Source organism: Trachurus japonicus, chromosome 23, assembly GCF_045865225.1.
Source record: "Trachurus japonicus isolate A0001 chromosome 23, Traja_1.0".
Classification (NCBI taxonomy): Eukaryota; Metazoa; Chordata; class Actinopteri; order Carangiformes; family Carangidae; genus Trachurus; species Trachurus japonicus.
In genome coordinates, this window is record NC_140929.1 from 16,458,274 (window position 1) to 16,476,633 (window position 18,360).

The following is an 18,360-nucleotide window of genomic DNA, read 5'->3' on the forward strand; positions in this document are numbered from 1 at the left end:
GTAAAATCATACAATATTCAAAACAAAATACATAAGAAATCGAGCAACAGGATGTTAGTGGGTCTGGAAGCAGAATAATCATAATTGAGACTCTGAATGCTGATTTAGAAATGAAATTGTCAAGTTTTAATGTCACGTCAAAAAACACATCCGTGTAGCGCTGCCTGGGTGTGAAAAGTCTCTTGATCACTACCTCTGGTGCGCTTCAGTGTGGGGATCCCATTTGTGTCCCACCCAGATCGATTTCCCTATAGGGGTTAACATAGGGGTGTCCATTTCACATCAGCCCAGATGAAAACCTGTGGCTGCAATGAGTCGGCATGTTTATAATATAAGGCCATGCTGAAATAAAGGCTTTTTATTCTTTCAACCTCGAGAGTGCCTCAGTTTTTGCAACCACTTTGTCCAGTTTTAATGTTTAACCACATATAGTATTCAGGACTACAGAACTCTGCAACATTAATATTCTGTTTGGTAAATGTGTTTAAACAAACCTGGACTTGTAAATCAGGAAAAAATGTTTAAAATCCCAGGCTGCCCTGTGGCTTTAACTCACCCATCACTGTATCTACGGCTCTGGCATCAAGGTGTAAATCATGCTCTGGAAATGAGACATGACTTGTGACTGAGTGTCAGGACATAAGCTATGATGCATTTCTCTTTAGTTTACGATGCGGTGAATCCATTTTGAAAGCGGGACTTTGTGTTGTCTTTGTGTTTTTCTTGGTGTGTCACTCTCTGACTGTGTTTTGCTCATTAGATTTTTATGCTCTCGCTCATTCGTTCTGCTTTACTTCTGTCCTTTCAGTGGGATGGAGATTAGATTGGCTGCTGAGCTCTTTACCGATAATGCATGATGAAAAGTTACTGCTTGTTACTATGGATACCATGCAGACATCATGTATAATAGGGATCATTATGCCATAGAGCTGGGGCAGGTAGAGCGCATCAGTGGGTTAGCTGGTACTTTCTGAATAACCATGAGCTTGTAACCTCCACCAAGAATCTGTTTACACCTGCGTCTGTTCGTCTGTCGGCAGGATTATGGAACAGATACTGAACTGATTTCGACCAATGGAGGGATGTAGGAGTTGGTGTTGATCTGGTTAAAGGGAACATCCAATCATATTTTTGTCAGTGTTTGGGGGGGAATGATGTTTGGATCTCATAAAATCAGACATATTTACAATTTCGAGATATATGGCTTTGTAAAGCAGATAAAATACAACAGTTAGTACTGTTTGGCCTCCACAAAGTTTGATCAGTTATGTGTTATTTACCCTCCCAGTTTTTTTTTTCTTTTTTCTTTTAAAGGCTTCCAATTTCTTCCTAACCTTCATCCATCTGTCAACCCTCTCGTCACATATCACTCTGGCAGATTTGTAGCTTCTCTGAAACAAAAAACACCTGCAAAAAACTTCAACAGGCTCCACAACTCGTCTCTTACCATCTCTCATTCATCATGTCTGTCAGCCGGATGTGCCTCAGTCAAAAAACAAAACACAAAACTACAACAACAGAAAGAACACTCCCTAAGATGGAGAGCACACGAGTTTGTTGCAATGATTTAGCATCAGTCCTTTACTAGAGTAAAACTCAATGGTTCAGTATTTATAATGGATAGCTGGCCGGGGGGTTGGTTTATGAAAACATAGTGGTGCTGCCGGGCCGACTCTTTTTTTTACGAGGAATCGCAAGCATAAGTCATGTGAGCGACAAGGCTGCTCTTAAACTGGAGGAGTTTGTGTGTTCACGACTCATTTTTCCAACTTCATGAGCCCTGCGCTGCCGATGACCCAGCAGTTTCATGTCAATGAGAGGAAGAGAATTCAAGATTTAAGCAACATTAATCTTGTTGAAGCTAAATTTGTCACATAAAAAAGATTGACAGCTTTTTTTGGGGGGGTACATAATAGTTTGCTTTATTACAATTTAGCAAAGTGATTAAAAAGTCAAAGTTTTATGTGCAGTTTCGGTTGAATTTACCTGTCAGCTGTGATGCAGCGGAGTTCATTAAGATTTAGACAAGAGTCATTTGGTATTTATTCATTTGCGCTATAACTTGTTCAGTGGTGTTCGACTAAGCACCTCAGCTATAAACTCCAATATATTCTTACTTCATTTGCTTTTTTAATCTTACAAAAGCTTTTCATTTTATTCTTTTCTCTGTCTAGTGCCTCTCTTTTTTCCTCCAGACTTATGAGTCCTCCCTTCCACATTCTCCTTTTGTTTTCCTTGAACACAGTTACCTGACAAAAAGTTGATGCTTTATGGGCCATTTTTCTACACAGTGACTATTTGAGAAGCTTAAGTGAGCTTCACGTAGGAGTTAAGACAAATGTTCTAACTTTCATATAACATGTGAGACTTTTGAGTTCAGCAAACACAGAGGCAAATTCTCCAGTTCGGTGACACAGAAGACGAACGCAACAGGACAAAGTTAATTAAAGCACCAGTTAAACCTCAAAACAGAAAAAAAAAATCAATGTAGAAAACATTATGGAAATATGCCATTTCTGTTTGTTTCATGTATAAATTTGAGGAAGGTTACAGTCTCCTCACCGCTCCACACAGCTCCGGTGTTTTCGTCCGCTGCTTTATTTCATCTTGCAAAAGCTTCGGCGGATGTTTCATGATTAATTAAGCCGGTTTCCGTCGCATTTTGCTTCTAACAGCCCTCTTTTCTTCCTCCTAAGCAAAAACTTTTGGGAGAATTTTTGAATTCCCTGCATTTTTTCTTTTCTAATGTGAAGGTAAATCCGCCCAGTGATGAAAAAGGATGCTGAGAGCGGCAGCAGAAAGAACAGCGGAGAGCGGCTGTGAACACTTTTGCCGTGATGACAGAGGAGAAGATGCAGACGTGTTTGTGTGCGACCACCTGGTACAGTTCAAAGTGCCACCGGTGGAGGAGTTCATTTAAACCCTACCTTTGCTCTGCATTCATCTCCTCCCTGCTCTCCTCATCTAATCAAACACTTTGATGTGATCGCACGTCTTACACTCTCAACCTCTGCATCAACTGGAAAATCCATTATATCTACTCGGCTCAAGCCCGGCGCTACCCACACATGTCCCAGCATGTACACACACCCCGCGGAATCGATAGCAGACATTAGGTGTTATTGACAACGCCAACTGAGGTTAACAATCTGGCATAACTGTAGGTGCCGCCTATTAAGCTGTGTTTAAATGTGAAAGGGCAGCAAAATGAACAGGTCCACATGTGTTTGAATGGGATTAAGATCCTGAGCTCTGGCTCTCATTTATACATCTAGGTCAACACGGTAATAGGCTTTACTTTGACACTCGCACACACGCAGTCACACTCCTACAAAAGAACACTGCCGCCATAAAATGAAAATTAAACCATAAGTTAACACAGCTAAAACTTTTGTTCCACGCATGAAAGAGGCCACGTACATCTTTGTTTCACTTCCGAATTAACTAATCCTTTACAATCCCTCACCCACAAATCTTCCCCGAAATGATTTTTTTTTTAAATCCTTTTGTCCATTCCCCTCTACAACTACTACTATATTATCAAGTGAGCATTGTCTCGCTCCATGTGTTGTGCTAACACTGAATAAAATCAACTCGTGCTGTGAAACTAATGACTTAAGTGTAAATTCGTCAGTAGCTTGGCTGTGTGATTGGGCCGAGTGGCACAGTTGGGCTGCATCGCGAGCTCTGAATAATTAAGGGTATCATAGCGAGAGCTGCCATGTTTGAATACCTTTACGGAGAAAAAAGAAGATCTTTATTATGTTGCATCATACAAATGGGTTGGCTGGGATACAATGGTAGGAATTACAAAAGAGCCACTTCTGAGGCAATCATAGATGTCATTATCAGAGAATACCTCCATCTCTGAAACCTCACGCAGAGCCAGATAGAAATGGACAGATAACAAAAAGCACAATAACAGTAGCTTTGTTGTGTGTATTTCGTGTCTATGTGTGTGTGTGTGTGTACCTGGTAGGTGTCCCACAGTCTGATCGTGCAGCGTAGTGGCAGCTCCCTCATCAGGAGGTTGTTCATCCAGCGGAAGGCAAACTGCAGGTATTCCACCTCATACTGCTGCATGTGGCGGTGCACAGACTCTGTCAGAAATAACAATAATCATAATTTTAAAAAACAGCAGTAAAACACACAGATTAAGGTTCAGCTGCCTCGTTTTTACTTTATGCAAAAAAGAGACGGTAGAGACGTGGATGTATACGGCCTAAACATCCCTTTAAGATCTGGCATGAAAACAAATGACACTAACAAGTCTGTCGATAGACACATTCCTTCATAACACTCTTCTCTATTAATAACTGCTGCAGTCAGTCACACACACACACACACACACACACACACACACACACACACACACACACACACACACACACACACACACACACACACACACACACACACACACACACACACACACACACACACACACACACACACACACACAATAGAGATGTAATTACAGAGCTATCAGAATTGTCTGAGAGAAGCTACACACCACATTGGGAGCACGTTCATCGTTCAATAAAGCTTCAAAGCGATTGCGTGTCAGTCCGATGAAGAATGGAGGGTAGGAGCTGTAGGTCAATGGCATCCAGAGGTGACGATAGAAGCCATGTGTATGTGATGTATTGTCTGTGTTTTCATTATTTCTTGGACATTAAAGCTCCCAATAGGAGCTGATTAAAACTATATTTTTGTTAATTTGTCATAAAAGGTCAGCGTGCGGTGCAGCAAACCTCCTTAAACCCCTGTTGCTTTTAACAAAATTGTGACTATTTATCTTTTTTTGCGTGGGGGGGGGGTTGAGGAAATTTTAATCCTATACAAATCACATGTGTGTGATTCTTCACCCTGAACTCAGTATTAATTAAAGTCGTAAATACCTGCGGTTATTTGGCACGGTCATTGGTCTGCCCTGTCGACACACACGCTTTGTGCTATAAAATATGGCTCCTCAGCGTTTTTTCCACGAGGCATGGTTTTCCTGCATTTCCTGTTATGTCTCATTTGCTCCCGTTTGCACTTTGAGCTCAGTGAAATAGTTGTTGCATGATTTTCTACTGACATGAAAAATACGGTAATTTGGTAATGACAAGAAATCATGTAGTAACCACTGAGAGTAGAAAATATGAAATTACTCGTCTCTGGAAGATGATCATCAAGGTCAGGTACGCTGAAGCTTAAATATGAGTCACATTAACTCACAAATTGCTGATTTATTGGAGAATGGGATACGAGTCGTTACATGACATCAGAGACTTGGGAAAGCAGACGAGTGGTTTAAATATGCATTCTGCAATCCGTCTTGATCTTTTACAATTTCTTTCAGCTTAAGGTGGAAACCTTAACCCCCCCTAAAAAAGTAGCAGGTATTTCTGGTGCCAGGACTGCAATGGTCAGTACAAAATCAAAACTGTATTTACATTACATTTACATATATGCTTATAGCTGAGCTCTTTTTAAGAACTTTTAACTTTATCTATTTTCTTTTCTTTTACTTTTTTATTCTTCTTTGCTCCTGCTTTTAACTGTGTTTTTTTGTTTTTTGTTTTTATGCTGTTGTTTAAAAAAAAAAAAAAAGTTTTGTCTTTATGTAAAGCACATTGAGTTGCCTTGGTATGAAATGCGCTATATAAATAAAGATGCCTTGCCTTGCCTTACAATGCAATGAGGTGAGACAAGTTTTTAAGAGTTGTATCAACAGGTGTTTAATTCACCAAATGGAGGAATTTTAATTTACAAAATCTCATGTTAGTTTACTTTCCAAAGTGGATCAAATACTGCTCCAAACTGCACTATGGTTTGTGTGTCTACTACAGGAGCAAAGCCCTGGTAAGATCAATTCAATTTACGTCACATGTGCATCATCTGGTCAAACAAACAACAATACCAGGTGTATAACATGGAAAACACTACTGTTCTTCACGAATCTGTGATATTTAGTTCCTCAACCTACACAAAATACAATTCAACAGGAAGCTCTTGGGGAATAAAAGAACCTGACTCAGACCCTGGTTCCTCCAGTGGAAACAGAGGTCGCATCTAATGGGCCCATGAACAGAGAACAAAGAGCTACAGCAGCCTGTGGCTTTACAGACCAAACTCGTAAGTAAATCAATTCGTCGTTCACTTTAGTTTTTCATGGGATTTGCTGACAACAATAAGAAGAATAGAGAATATCAGCAGCCTTATTTTTCAAAGTAGGTATGATGGATTTTCTATGGACATAACTACAATTCATCTTCTGTGCTATCAACCCGAGATGGGAATACATCAAGAAACAGATGAACATACGCATCAGTCAAAACTGCAGTTTTTGCTCAGGAAACATGAGCTCGCTGTTGGATTCCAACATTTGTCTCTCAATCAATTGTTTTTCTTTTTCTATAATTAGTCCAGATTACGTCCCGGTGCCAAACAAGTCCATACGGTAAACTGCATCAGGCGGTCTCAGTATGGAGTGGAGTTCAAACGCCTGTGTCGATGTCAGTGTCATGGCACGGCGGCGCTTGGCGAGAAGAAAGGACGAGAAGCAGAACTGTCAGCTGAAAACTCGCAGCATATGGGGCTGTGACACTGAGAACGGCCACCTTTGTTCCTTCCTCTGTTCTTGATAAATGTTTGTTTTATGCTTCTTTACATAACAAAGGATTTAAAAAAAAAAAATCGCTCAGTATTCAGCGACTCCCCATTTCATAGTCATCAAACCCATGACACTCATTCTCCCTCTCTCTCTCTCTCTCACACACGCACATCATGATAGAGCTGTAATTATAGAGCTGTCAGAGAATCCATGAGAAAAGCCAGCTCGGGAGGAACTATAGCATCCTCCTCTCTCACACTCTGTGCTCCTAATCAGGGCTGACTGACAAGTGCATACACCCAAATACAGCATTAATAAAGCTTTAATTGGCGCAGCATTATGTAAGGCACTTCTAGCCCCGACCACGTGCTCAACACACAGGCCTGCTCTCAAACACAGACTTCAAACACTTGAATGACACCTGTCTTTGCGCTGCTCACACATGCGTGTTTAACAATTAGGCGCACACTCCACCGCACGAGCGGGGTGCGAAGTAAACACAAAGCTATTATTTCACACTCCTCTCTGCAGTTTAATTATCACATGCTGCTGTAAAAGCATAAACAAGGCAAGCTCATTAACGGCGTATGCATCCTGGTGACAGATCTTAGCTAGCTGCCAAAGAGAAAAGGGAGAGAGTGGAACAACTTTAGACAATGTTAAATGACACTAATGAACCTGCTCTGCCGCATGAAAGGGACTTCACCAGAAGAAGAGGAGTGGTGGAGGAGAGGAGAGGAGAGGTAGAGAGGAGAGGAGTGCTGGAAGAGAAGAAATGAGTGGATGAGAGGAGGGGAGTGGTGGAGGAGAGAGAGGAGAGGAAAGGAGTGGAGGAGAGTGGTGGAGGAGAGAGAGGAGAGGAAATGAGTGGAGGAGAGGAGAGGAGAGAGGAGTGGTGGAAGAGAGGAGAGGTGAGGAGAGGTGGAAAAGAGAGGAGAGGAAAGGAGCGGAGTGGTGGAGGAGAAGAGAGGAGAGGAGAGGTGAGGAGTGGCGTGGTGGAGGAGAGAGAGGAGAGAAGAGGAGAGGAAAGGAGTGGGGTGGTGGAGGAGAGGAGAGGAGAGATAAAAGAAAAATGGAAAGAAAGAAACACAACAAACTGCAGCTCTACACTGTATCTTGTGACTTCTGAAACCGTGGGCTGCTGTCCAGCTGGCACAAAGCTCGGCATGCTGGGTAGCGTAGTTATGAGGGCCGGGGGAGGTTAGGGATGACATCTTTCATAGAAACTGATTGACTGATGAGTCTTGTCTTCCTTCCTGCTGCTGGTTAAAGTTGAGGACGGAGGCCACGGTCGGCCGGCTAGTCGGCTCTCCGCGGTGGACGGAGGCTCGTGGCTGGCGAGGTGCGGGTGGACAGCGGAGGGTCGGAGGTCGTACAGTGACTAGTGAGCAGCTCCCCGGATTCTGCTGACGAGGCCAATTCCGCCTGACTTCAAGCTCTCCTTGGTGTAAAACGTAATTACAGTCAAACACTTTCCTCTCCCTCTCCCCGCTGGTCGGCTCGCTCTCGCTCAGCCTCGTCTGATCCAGTCGCTTCATTTCGAATCTGTTCTGTGTCATTTACTTCTTCTCACATCAGGTATTCCCATTCCCACCTCTCTCTGTAAATATACTGCATGTATACAATGGACGTTTTCATCTCGTTGCAACCTTTTTTTTGTTGTAAAATTTCATTTATTTGATTCTTGCCAGCTTTAGCTCAGATTTAAACAAATCCAGCTGTTAATACAAACCAGGCGACGGCGGCGAGGTTTGATCTAGTCCCTTTGATTCTCTGTCACCGCCGTCTCACACACCAACTAAGTAAGCACTGTGTGTAACATCTAGGCTGGATTATGTGCCAGTCTTTAGTCTTTTTCTTTACCTTTTGTATTGAACCAACCATTTGCTGTTCCAGCTGTTTGGCTGTGATTTGATGATCACTGTTTAGGTTGAGAAACACTATAAGCATATAAAATATGCATATAAAAGCATAAACACATACAATAATTTCTTAATAGATTATTATAACATGAAATAGTATCCACATATTTTCATGTTTCTGGTTTCCAAACCCAGTAGGATGCAGCTATAACAGGTAAAAAAGAAAACACTCAAAAGCCAAGTACAAAAGGTAGAGTCCACTGAGTGACACTTACTTAATTATTCCTCTCACACAACAAACAACCACAAGGTCACGCATTTGTTACTGATTAGCCTGCAGGAGACTGCAGCAATTGTGGGGGAGGATATGTTTTCATGATGTTACTATACGTGTGTGTGTGTGTGTGTGTGTGTGTGTGTGTGTGTGTGTGTGTGTGTGTGTGTGTGTGTGTGTGTGTGTGTGTGTGCGTACATCAACTATGCTTCTAATTCATATATGTCCCTAAAAATGCAGCATGATGAAGCTGTTCAGGTAGAACCTGCTGCCTGAAAACAAAAGGAGCAGTATGGGATTTTTCACGTTCTTAGCGACTGATTTAAAAACATTTTCAGGTTCGGAAAGGTGTAAATAACATTATTAATAACAGCTGTTTGTAATAGTGTGGCTATTTCTCAAGAGGTGAAGCCTTCAAGAGGAAACAAAACCCTGTCAGCGTTTCAAATCCAAGGAGCCTACAGAGATGGCCATCGCAGGGATCACATTCTACCTAAAGGTTTGGTATAGAGAGTGAAAATGAACCGGCTGTATGTAGCACATCGCATCTGAATTAAAAAAATTATTAAAGATTTGACAAACAATGTGTTAAGCATGTAAAATGTGATAATGCTGCAGGGATAGAGAGCAGGATGCATGAACATTAGTGATACTGGAGGCTGTGTGGGAGTAAGAGGAGAGACGGTGTAGCTGACCTCAAACTAAAACTGAACTAAATATGCACTTTAAAAAGCAAATTTTCTAAAAAATGTAAAAGTATGTGTAGTATACACAACTGTAAGTGTAAGTCCTGCTATAAAAAAACTTGCATAACATATCAAATATGAACACACTAAATGCAGTGACTACTTTGAAAAGCAACTGTTGCAAAAGGCAAATTATCTTGAATTATGTTTCGCAATCCATAATAACACATTACAACCCTTTTTCAGCCTCTCGTGATGACACAATCCGGCTACCAGCCTTTTAACACAATTCAGACTCAGAAGACACACTACCAGTGCGTCCTCTAATTTGCATAAATAAATTCACCTTTGGGCAATTTGCATGTTGATGAACTTGTGCTAACACACTTGCATGCAACAAATACACAGAAAGAGATAAGAGGGGGGGTAGGGGAGATAAAGAGATCACAGAAACATTACAAGCATGCCGACAAAGTGGCTTGTCTTTTGAGGAGGTACACGTGCTGGCGTCAAACAAGTCTAATGGGAGTTAGCGTCACTTATTACAAGAAGGATTAATTACAGAGGGGAGGGTGTTGGTTTGAGGGAGGGGCGTGCAAAGGGAGAAACAAAAGATACAGAATTGGGAAAAAAAAAGCCTTCCAACGACGTCGCCTGCTGTTTTCAACTAAAAGAATCAAAGTAAAGAAATGAAGATCTTTAATTTTTAGCTTTCTCTTCAACAAATGTGTCTGCAATTTTTTAGCCTCCTTATTTCAAGTTCAATTAGAGCTTACACCACAGGAGTGGATTCACACAACACAAATTAAAATGGAATATCTAACGAACACCTGCAGAAGACATTTGATGTTTTGTGCAAAACTAGAAATACATATATATTTATTTTTCCAGTGTTTCAAGTGAAGTCTGCACTTTTGAGCCCCCTGCTACCATCTCAGTGGTGACACCTGAGGAAGGAGGTGTTTTTTTTCCCACTCGTTCCAGGACATAAACTGGCAACATTGGAGTTATTAAACCTCTTTCTTAAAACACTGGAATTTATTGCTGTCTCAAGACTGTAGAATTTATGACATTTTATTACTTTGTCAGCCCTCTCCGCCGCCTTTAACACGGCCAGTCGTTCTAATTTCAAAGCCTGTTACAGTCTGGCCTGTGTTAGTGACACGGCATCCTCTCTCAAAGGCAGCTAAATCCACTGCTTAACGTCTCCACAGACTCAAAGCTGCTCTAATTATAAGCTGTAATTTACTTTGAATGTGAATAACAACAATTAAATCATTCGTCGTTGCTTCGGCAATATTTTGTCACCCGCCTTTACACCTCTGAGCACCCTGTAGGTAACAACCGCGCTGTGCACGTCAGTTAGACTTCCCTCACTGTGGCAAATCATATAGTAATTAATAGATGATGCAGACATGGTCGTAAAACACTCCATGAGTTTACTCCCCCTCTCCGTGGCTGGGTTGTATGTTCTCCCCTCAGTCTGACAGACGCCCAGGAGGAGCAACACGCCGTCATTTGAACGGAGCAGAGACAAGGTGACAGAGACGGACAGATCAGCAATGTCCTATCCCTGCTGACCCACTACTGCAAACGTTAATGCAATAAAACACTGGGCAGAGGTCAAAAACATCACAGACTCCCTCTGTCCTAATATCCCTGTCTCTCCTCCCATTGTCTTAACAAATACCCCATCTACTACTAATGCCCCTGTGTCAGATATCCAACTGAAGGCTGAAAATGAAATCCAGAGTCTCATAGCAACAGCTAATGCATTTTCTTTTGCCGTTTTGGAAGGTTACTTGTTCTCTCTAATGGAGGATAACAGTTTTTATGTGTAATAAAGAAATGTAATGGATTGGTAATCTAAAAAATAAAATAAAAAACTCTTAAACCAACAGACTTGGGAGTTCAGCAGTGAAAAAATGAATATTGGTGAATCTGCAGTCAAAACATATGCCTGTTGTTCAAAAAAAAACAAAAAACATGGATGCCACCCTTTGTCAAAGCACAAAGCTCCCTGGATAACCCCACATCTGATAAGCGCTGATAGGTAATTTTGGAAGAGATGAGAGGCCATTGTTCCCAAAACAGATGCTATGTCGACAGCCGAGCGAAAAACAATCCTGTAACACAAGATAAAAGCTATCAGTGATCTCATTAGAGGTGGTAATGTCAAGCTGGAAAGGTATAAAATGGCTCTGGCCCAACTATGATGACAGCGCACTTATGGAATAAGATACAGTAAAAAACGCAGAGTCATTTTTTTATGTCTTTGCTGGAGTGTGCTGGAGCGAGGGTGGTTGGCTTTTTTTTTTCTGTCTCTTTTGTGTAAATGTTATAAAAGATACAGACAAATAAAATGTTTTATACACACATAATGATATCAGTGGATCGTTTTCCTTTTTATACACAGAAAACAACATGCACCGACACTGACCCTCACACGGACACGTCCTTTCTATAGGCAACTTTACTCATCACAATCACACACACAAACAGACAGGCCTGCATATACACACTAACTTTCTCTGACATTCACCCACACACACCACACACACACTCTCTTTCCTGCCATTTGAATGCAGCGAGTGAGTCCTCCCTTGCCTCTGGCTGACAGAGCGGGTGACAGGATGGTCGGACAGCACCAAGGTTAGTCCAGAACATGACCACTATACAAAGGCACGCTTTGATAAAACCTTGTCTTGCACAATGCATTGTGGGCCGTCGCAAAACACCACGCGAGATTTAAGTGACAGAGGTGAGTTTGCGTCGCTGAAAGTAAAAGCAGGTGAGATTTACACATTTATTGTCATAAAAAAATAGGAATTAAACTGAGAGAATAAAATCAGCTTTGCTAATTAACACTAGGTGAATTATCACCGAGCTGCGTGTGAGTACGCTCAGTGTGCATACATCGACTTCCAGGGCTCAGCAGGCTATTGCTTTGTGCTATTAATTACCAGCACATACACATATCCATGATATCTGGGTGGTGTTGTCATTGCAAACTGACAAAACCCCAGAAGATTCAAGGTGTGAAATCTCACTTTGTGCTGTGTCTCCTTTTCTAACGCATGGTTTCAAACTATCAAAGTTTAAGCAAACCACAAACCAAGATTAAAGAAAGAAGTCTTTGTTTAAGCCATTTTTGAATTTGATTCTTTTTACCTCTTTTTTTTTGTTTTTTACCAGCAGAGGACGAATTACTAGGGACTTTAAGACATTTATGAATGACAAGCAACGTCCAATCAACAACATATTACCACCTCAAAGGAACATTTCTATATTCAGGAGCTAAATATGGCCTTGCTTTAGCACTTCAGTGAAATGAGCCTTATACTTGAAATGTCAGATTCAGGTTAAGATACTAAAAGTATACTGCGTACAAAAAAATTGGGAGTTTGGATTAAACCAGAGAAGAAATGACCATTGAAAAGAAAAGAAAAGAAACAACTGAAAAGACAAAAGAAAAGAAAAAGTAAATGGAAATCAAGTCAAACTGGCAGAGCTGTGAGCAGCAAGTACTTAATGGATGGGTGGATGGAGGCGAGGCAGAAGACTCACCATCAATCCTGCTGACCAGCTCCTCCAGGGCCTTGACTTTTCTCTGGATGCCTGGCTGGGCAAATGTATAGTTGTCCTGAGGAGGAGAGAAAATCAGGAGTCAACATGGAGTAACGCTACTTCCACAAGTGTGTGTACAGTATTTAAAAAGGACAGTCAGTAATATGTACGCTGACTCCCAAAGTGAATGAGTGCACCAAACAAACTTCAGACATGATGTAGGAGTAATTACAAACAACAAGGAGCAAGGACATCAGTAAGTGGATAAAATCCCTGTGAACACGGGATGAATGATTGAAAAGTGCAAAAAATACAAAATAAATAAATAAAAACCAGAGCTAAAGAGATCTGAAGATATTTCATTAACAAAATAATTGTCAAATTTCTCTGTCATTTCGTAGACGAGCAGTGAAATCAACCCCCCGCTGAGAAAAAGAAAAATGACTTGTTTCGCATTGACGTTTTGCAGCCGCTTGGCCTGGGAGCCGGCGTATCACAGAGCTCACTCTGAGGGTTTGAAAATCCACATTTTCACTTTGAGGATTCATTTTCAGAAAAGTGCAGTGGCAATTACAGATTCTGAAGCGTTCGCCAGGCCTCATTTCACACCTCATGCGAAACCCTTGCCATCTTTAAAAAAAACAGTAAACAGAGAAAACAGGCCGTTGGCATGACATAACGTGCCAGTCGCTGGCCTAAGTAGAGAGAGAACGGCTGACTGTGAATGTGCCTGAAAGAAGCTAACAGGTGAGCTGGAAGAAAGACAATGTTTCTAAAGAGATGTAAGTGTAGATGGATTGTTATTGCCTTAATACAGTCAACAGTCAATTAGAACGCCGGCATCCTACACACTTTTAAGTTTTTTGAGAAACACTGATTGGTCCATAAATCAACACATCCAACGCCCTCCGTCCTTGAATGATCTCACTAGGTTGTAACAAAGATACTTGATACAGAAGACAGTATGTTATAGGCAGTGCTAATGGTATGGGATGGTACACACTTCCTGTCTGCTCAGTGGGTGTGGTCATGATCACTCAGTCATCAGTCAAAACATAACAACAAAACTCTATGTACAATATAAACCAATGTCTCATGTTGCTCCTTTCCATGCACTAGCTTAATCAACCCGGTGCAGGGTCTTATCAATCTACAGTAAAAACACAATGTTTTATATTAGTTGAAATGTTTCACCTTTAAGGCCTATACAGTTTTGCAGCAGTGAAACCAGACCAGAACCAACTGTGTGACTCCTGAGACACAGACTGGTTCAGGTTTCTGGAAAATGGATTCGGTATTTATGGGCTTAAAAAAAAAAAAAAAACTGTAATAATGTGTGATTACGGTCACTTATCCCATTGAAATGAAACAGTCTGAGACCTGCAGGGAGGTGGAGAAACACTGTGTGACACAGTTACGGGAAACTGGTGAAAGTGAGCCGTCTCCTTTTCCCGCTGTAACCAATCTTTAAACATTGTAACCACAATCTCTGACAATTGAGCATCACATCTGGGCATTTCCCATCATGCTTCAGTCCAAGCCTCACTAGTTGTGTCACAGTTGTAGTTATTTCTCGGGAAATCAAACTGGTCACATCAAATTAACTTTACAGTATCTGGATGAGGAACGTCACATGAAACAGTTCAAGCTGTCATCATCTTTTTTTACTTTTCACAAGTACAATAATGTTCATAAGTAGCGTGCTACAGCGCTCTACACACACAAGTATGCATGTCTTCTGTGATTAATCTGCACTTGAGAAAATCAGACGTTTTCAGATTGTAATGTGACATGACGGTGTATCTTGGACACACAATAAGTGGATGTGATCACAGGAGTGGGCAGCGTCATTTGGTTGAAGTTGCAGAATACAATACGTGCAAGAACAGCACATAAGCATTTTGTGTCTGCGTGTACACACACACACACACACACAGACGCACAGAGGATTACATTTCCTTGAGGGGTCATTTCAGTGTGGCTGGAGAACAGCTGATGTGGCAAACTATCCAACAGATGGAGAGAGGAGGAGAGAGAAAATGAGAAGGAGAAAGAGAGGAGAAAGAAAGAAAGAGAAAGAGAAAGAGAGAGAGGGGGGGTAGAAGTCATTTAGCAATAAACAGCTCCAGTTGTCCTTCAGGCTCAGCAGAACCGAGGCACATGTGTCCTCCTGAGTCCATCAGTGGCTGCAGTGGAGGGGCTGCAGTCTCTCCTGTCTTTTTTTGTCCTCTATGTGCAGCATCTTTCCCTCCTTTCAGCTCTCTGTTGTCCCAAGTTTGAACTTCTCCTCTCCTTCCTTTTCTTTCTCATCCACCCAATTTGGCCTCTTGATTCCTTTCCCTAATGTCCCTCATATTTCCTCTATGCTACATTTGTTTTCATCAACTAAATAACTCTAGAACGACAACTCATTTTGTGGCTAATTTTACATGTGTACATTGTCTTCATTTTCCTCTCAGCCCTCTGTGTCTCCTCCTCTCTATCTCTCCCCCTCTTTCTCCACCACCCCAGTGTTAATACGGTTAGGTGCTAAGCAAGTGTGAGGGCCAGTACAAGTAATTACATTTGCATTATTGAAGCTTCTGGCTTTAATCAACTGCCCTTCCTTCTCTCTTTCAGCCTCTCACTCACCAGTTTCTTCTTTCTGCTTTTTTTTGTTTTGTTCGAACTCTCTCTAACAATTCTCATGTGCTGTCTCATGCTCTCTTTTCTATTCCTTTACTCAATTTTTTTTAAATTCCCATTTTATTTTTCTCTTCTCTGTTTCTTGTACCTCTCCCTCACATTTTCCGTACATCAGACCTGTCAGGTTGTTTCCTGTCCTTGCTCATCGCCACCACCTTGTCCATTTACATGTCTGTCACAATCTCCTTGCTCAGCTTCTAAAATAAATAAAACTTTTTTTCCTTTTTTTTTTAAACGCTCATATAGAAAACTTGTTGGACTAATTTTTAGGGCATTGCTGACTCAACTTATTTCTTACTTTTTAAACTATTTCATTTCTCTTTTTTTCATCTTTCTGGTGAAAAATTCCCTCCTTTTAGACTTTTTATTTTACACTTCTGGCAATTCCACACAGAAGCACCAGGCAAGCAATTTCCATTTAAGTGAGTCAGCACCATCTTTATGTCCAGTGTCCAGTTGCTACAAGACATCCCTGATCCTAATGCTCCATAGCACCTCTCCTGATCAAACTCTCCACCTTTAACAAACTCCTGGATATTGAAAAGTATCTGAAGTATCTAAACCAGAATCAACTTAGAGAGAAAAACAGAGTTGAAGTCTTCTCTACACAAAAGCACTGATGCCTACATCATTCAGATCACTTCTTTTACTTCTGACTGGCTGGTCCATTCTGTTGCATGGTCTTCTATAGCTTCAGCCTCGATAAGAAAGACTCATTTCTGCTTTTAGTGAAATGAAAGGCAACTAAGTCTTCTCTCAGCTGTAGTTATGCAATCGCAACAAGACGATAAAGATAAAAGAAAAAGACAGCTCTGTGTCTGAGGTTCAAGACGTTTTCACAGCTGTCATTTGTCTCTGCTTTCAGATGCTCCCTTCCTCCCCTCACTCATTCAGTTCCCTTTATGCGTTCTCTACTTCTTCCTCCTTTCCACTCATTTACTCCCTTCTTTTCCTCTCATAAATCTGGCCCTGCTCCTTCCTCATCCAACTGTTCACACAAACCTCTCATTTCTCCCTTTATCAATCTCTAACTCTTCCCCTCTCTCAGCTTCTGTTCTCCATTTCATTGTCTAGTTTCATCTGTCTGCTGGTGCTAATGAGACTAGACTTGACTAAGTGTTTTCAAAATGCTATTATGTCTCCTCTGCTTTGTTGTGTTCCCTGGTGTTTCGTTTTGTTCCATGCTGTAGTGCATTTTATTTTGTGACTGATTGCCGTTTAGTTTCTTTTTTTGTGTGGAGTGGGAGTGAGAGACAACTTTTTACTTTCTTTTTATACTTTTTATCTGTATTCACATTTATCCCATCTCTCTCCATCTCAGCTGTTTCTCCTCCACTTCCTTCACCCTCTCTCCCCCTTCATCCCTCTCCCTCCTTAACTCTCTCACTTCCTTCATTACTTGTTTTTTTTTCATCCCGTTTTCTATTTTCTGCCTGTTCCTCCTCCGCTCACTTCCCGTCTTTGCCAAATCCAATATGTCAGATCTTTGATCAGCTGAGGCAACAGGAGGAAATCAACTCCCACTCCTTCATAATTCATATGTTCCCCCTCTTCTCCCGCCATCTGTCCATCCACCGCATCTGACCCGGCAACTAAGTGGAGCTGCCTCGCCGCAGCCCGCCGTGAATGAAGAAGGGACACGCGGTGCACAAACATAAAGTCTGTGTTTCTCTTTCTAAGCCAGGTGTCAACAGCCACTCGTTCTCTCCTCCTTTGTTCTCCCTCTCTCTCTCTCTCCTCCTCTCCCTCTGTCAGCTGAATCGATAGCTCCTCTTCACCTCTCAGTCCATTCTATTAGAGACAACAATGGCTCCGCGTTGGACTAAGATTGCCTCCTATTGAGGCGCTGGATGTCTATCAGCGAGTTGGACAGAAACGGCACAACAATGCTGCGGGGCTATGTGTACGTGTAAAAGAGAGAGAGAGAGAGAGAGAGAGAGAGAGAGACATAAGGACAGAGGGGCGAGCGAGAGATGACAGGTCAAGATAAAAGCTAGACAATAATGGACACACAATGTTGCAGAGAAGAATGAAGGACAGGCCAATGATCTGTCAGTCTCAGGCATGTGTGTGTGTGTGTGAGAGCATAAGAGAGAGCAGTAGAAAGTGATTATATGAGAGAGATGACAGGTTGTGATAAGGTGAAGACAAAGGTGCAGACAATTACGGCTGTACAGAAGCTACAGGAGGATCGGCCTGATTTCATTCTGCTGCTTTGTGTTTTTGTGAAAATCCATGTCCCGCAGCTCGGGGGTAGGGAAGCTTTAATGTGTACCCGGGGCGGGAAAGACGATGGGTAGTTCAACAGTTTGAGACACAGCGGTTAAATTAATCCAACTAATGGGAAAGGTGGAAAGGTAAAAGGCAAGTGAATGTGTGGTGCTGGGTTACCTGAATTCTGATTTGGCGCTGACCAAAATGTCTCAATAAGACAAATACCACTTTTCCACCAAAAATATTTGGTGATAGCTCGTTGCTGGTGCTAGTGCTAAGCTGGTTCAAGTCAGAGCCAGGCTCCCCATGTGACTACAGAGTTCTCAACGGGCTTGAAATTAAAAACCCGGTCCGACCCTCGTGTGTTGAAGGCCAGACCTGATGAGGCCTGTCTAACTAGCATTCATTTCGGACAAAAAAAGAAAAAAAGGACTACGTTTTGACGCTGAGATGTATTGATTCTTTTTTTTC

The 18,360-nt window shown here is 41.7% G+C and overlaps 1 protein-coding gene across 7 annotated transcripts in view; it reads right to left on the bottom strand.

Moving 5' to 3' along the window:
• Positions 1 to 18,360, bottom strand: part of tbc1d22a (TBC1 domain family, member 22a) — a 127,234-nt gene that overhangs the window by 36,527 nt on the left and 72,347 nt on the right. For all 7 annotated transcript variants that reach the window (XM_085768636.1, XM_085768638.1, XM_085768634.1 and 4 more), the window contains 2 exons: positions 12,991 to 13,066; positions 3,973 to 4,100 (listed from right to left, as the gene is read on the bottom strand). In XM_085768636.1, the coding sequence (XP_085624762.1) occupies positions 3,973 to 4,100; positions 12,991 to 13,066 (204 nt within the window). The remainder of the gene's footprint in view (positions 1 to 3,972; positions 4,101 to 12,990; positions 13,067 to 18,360) is intronic.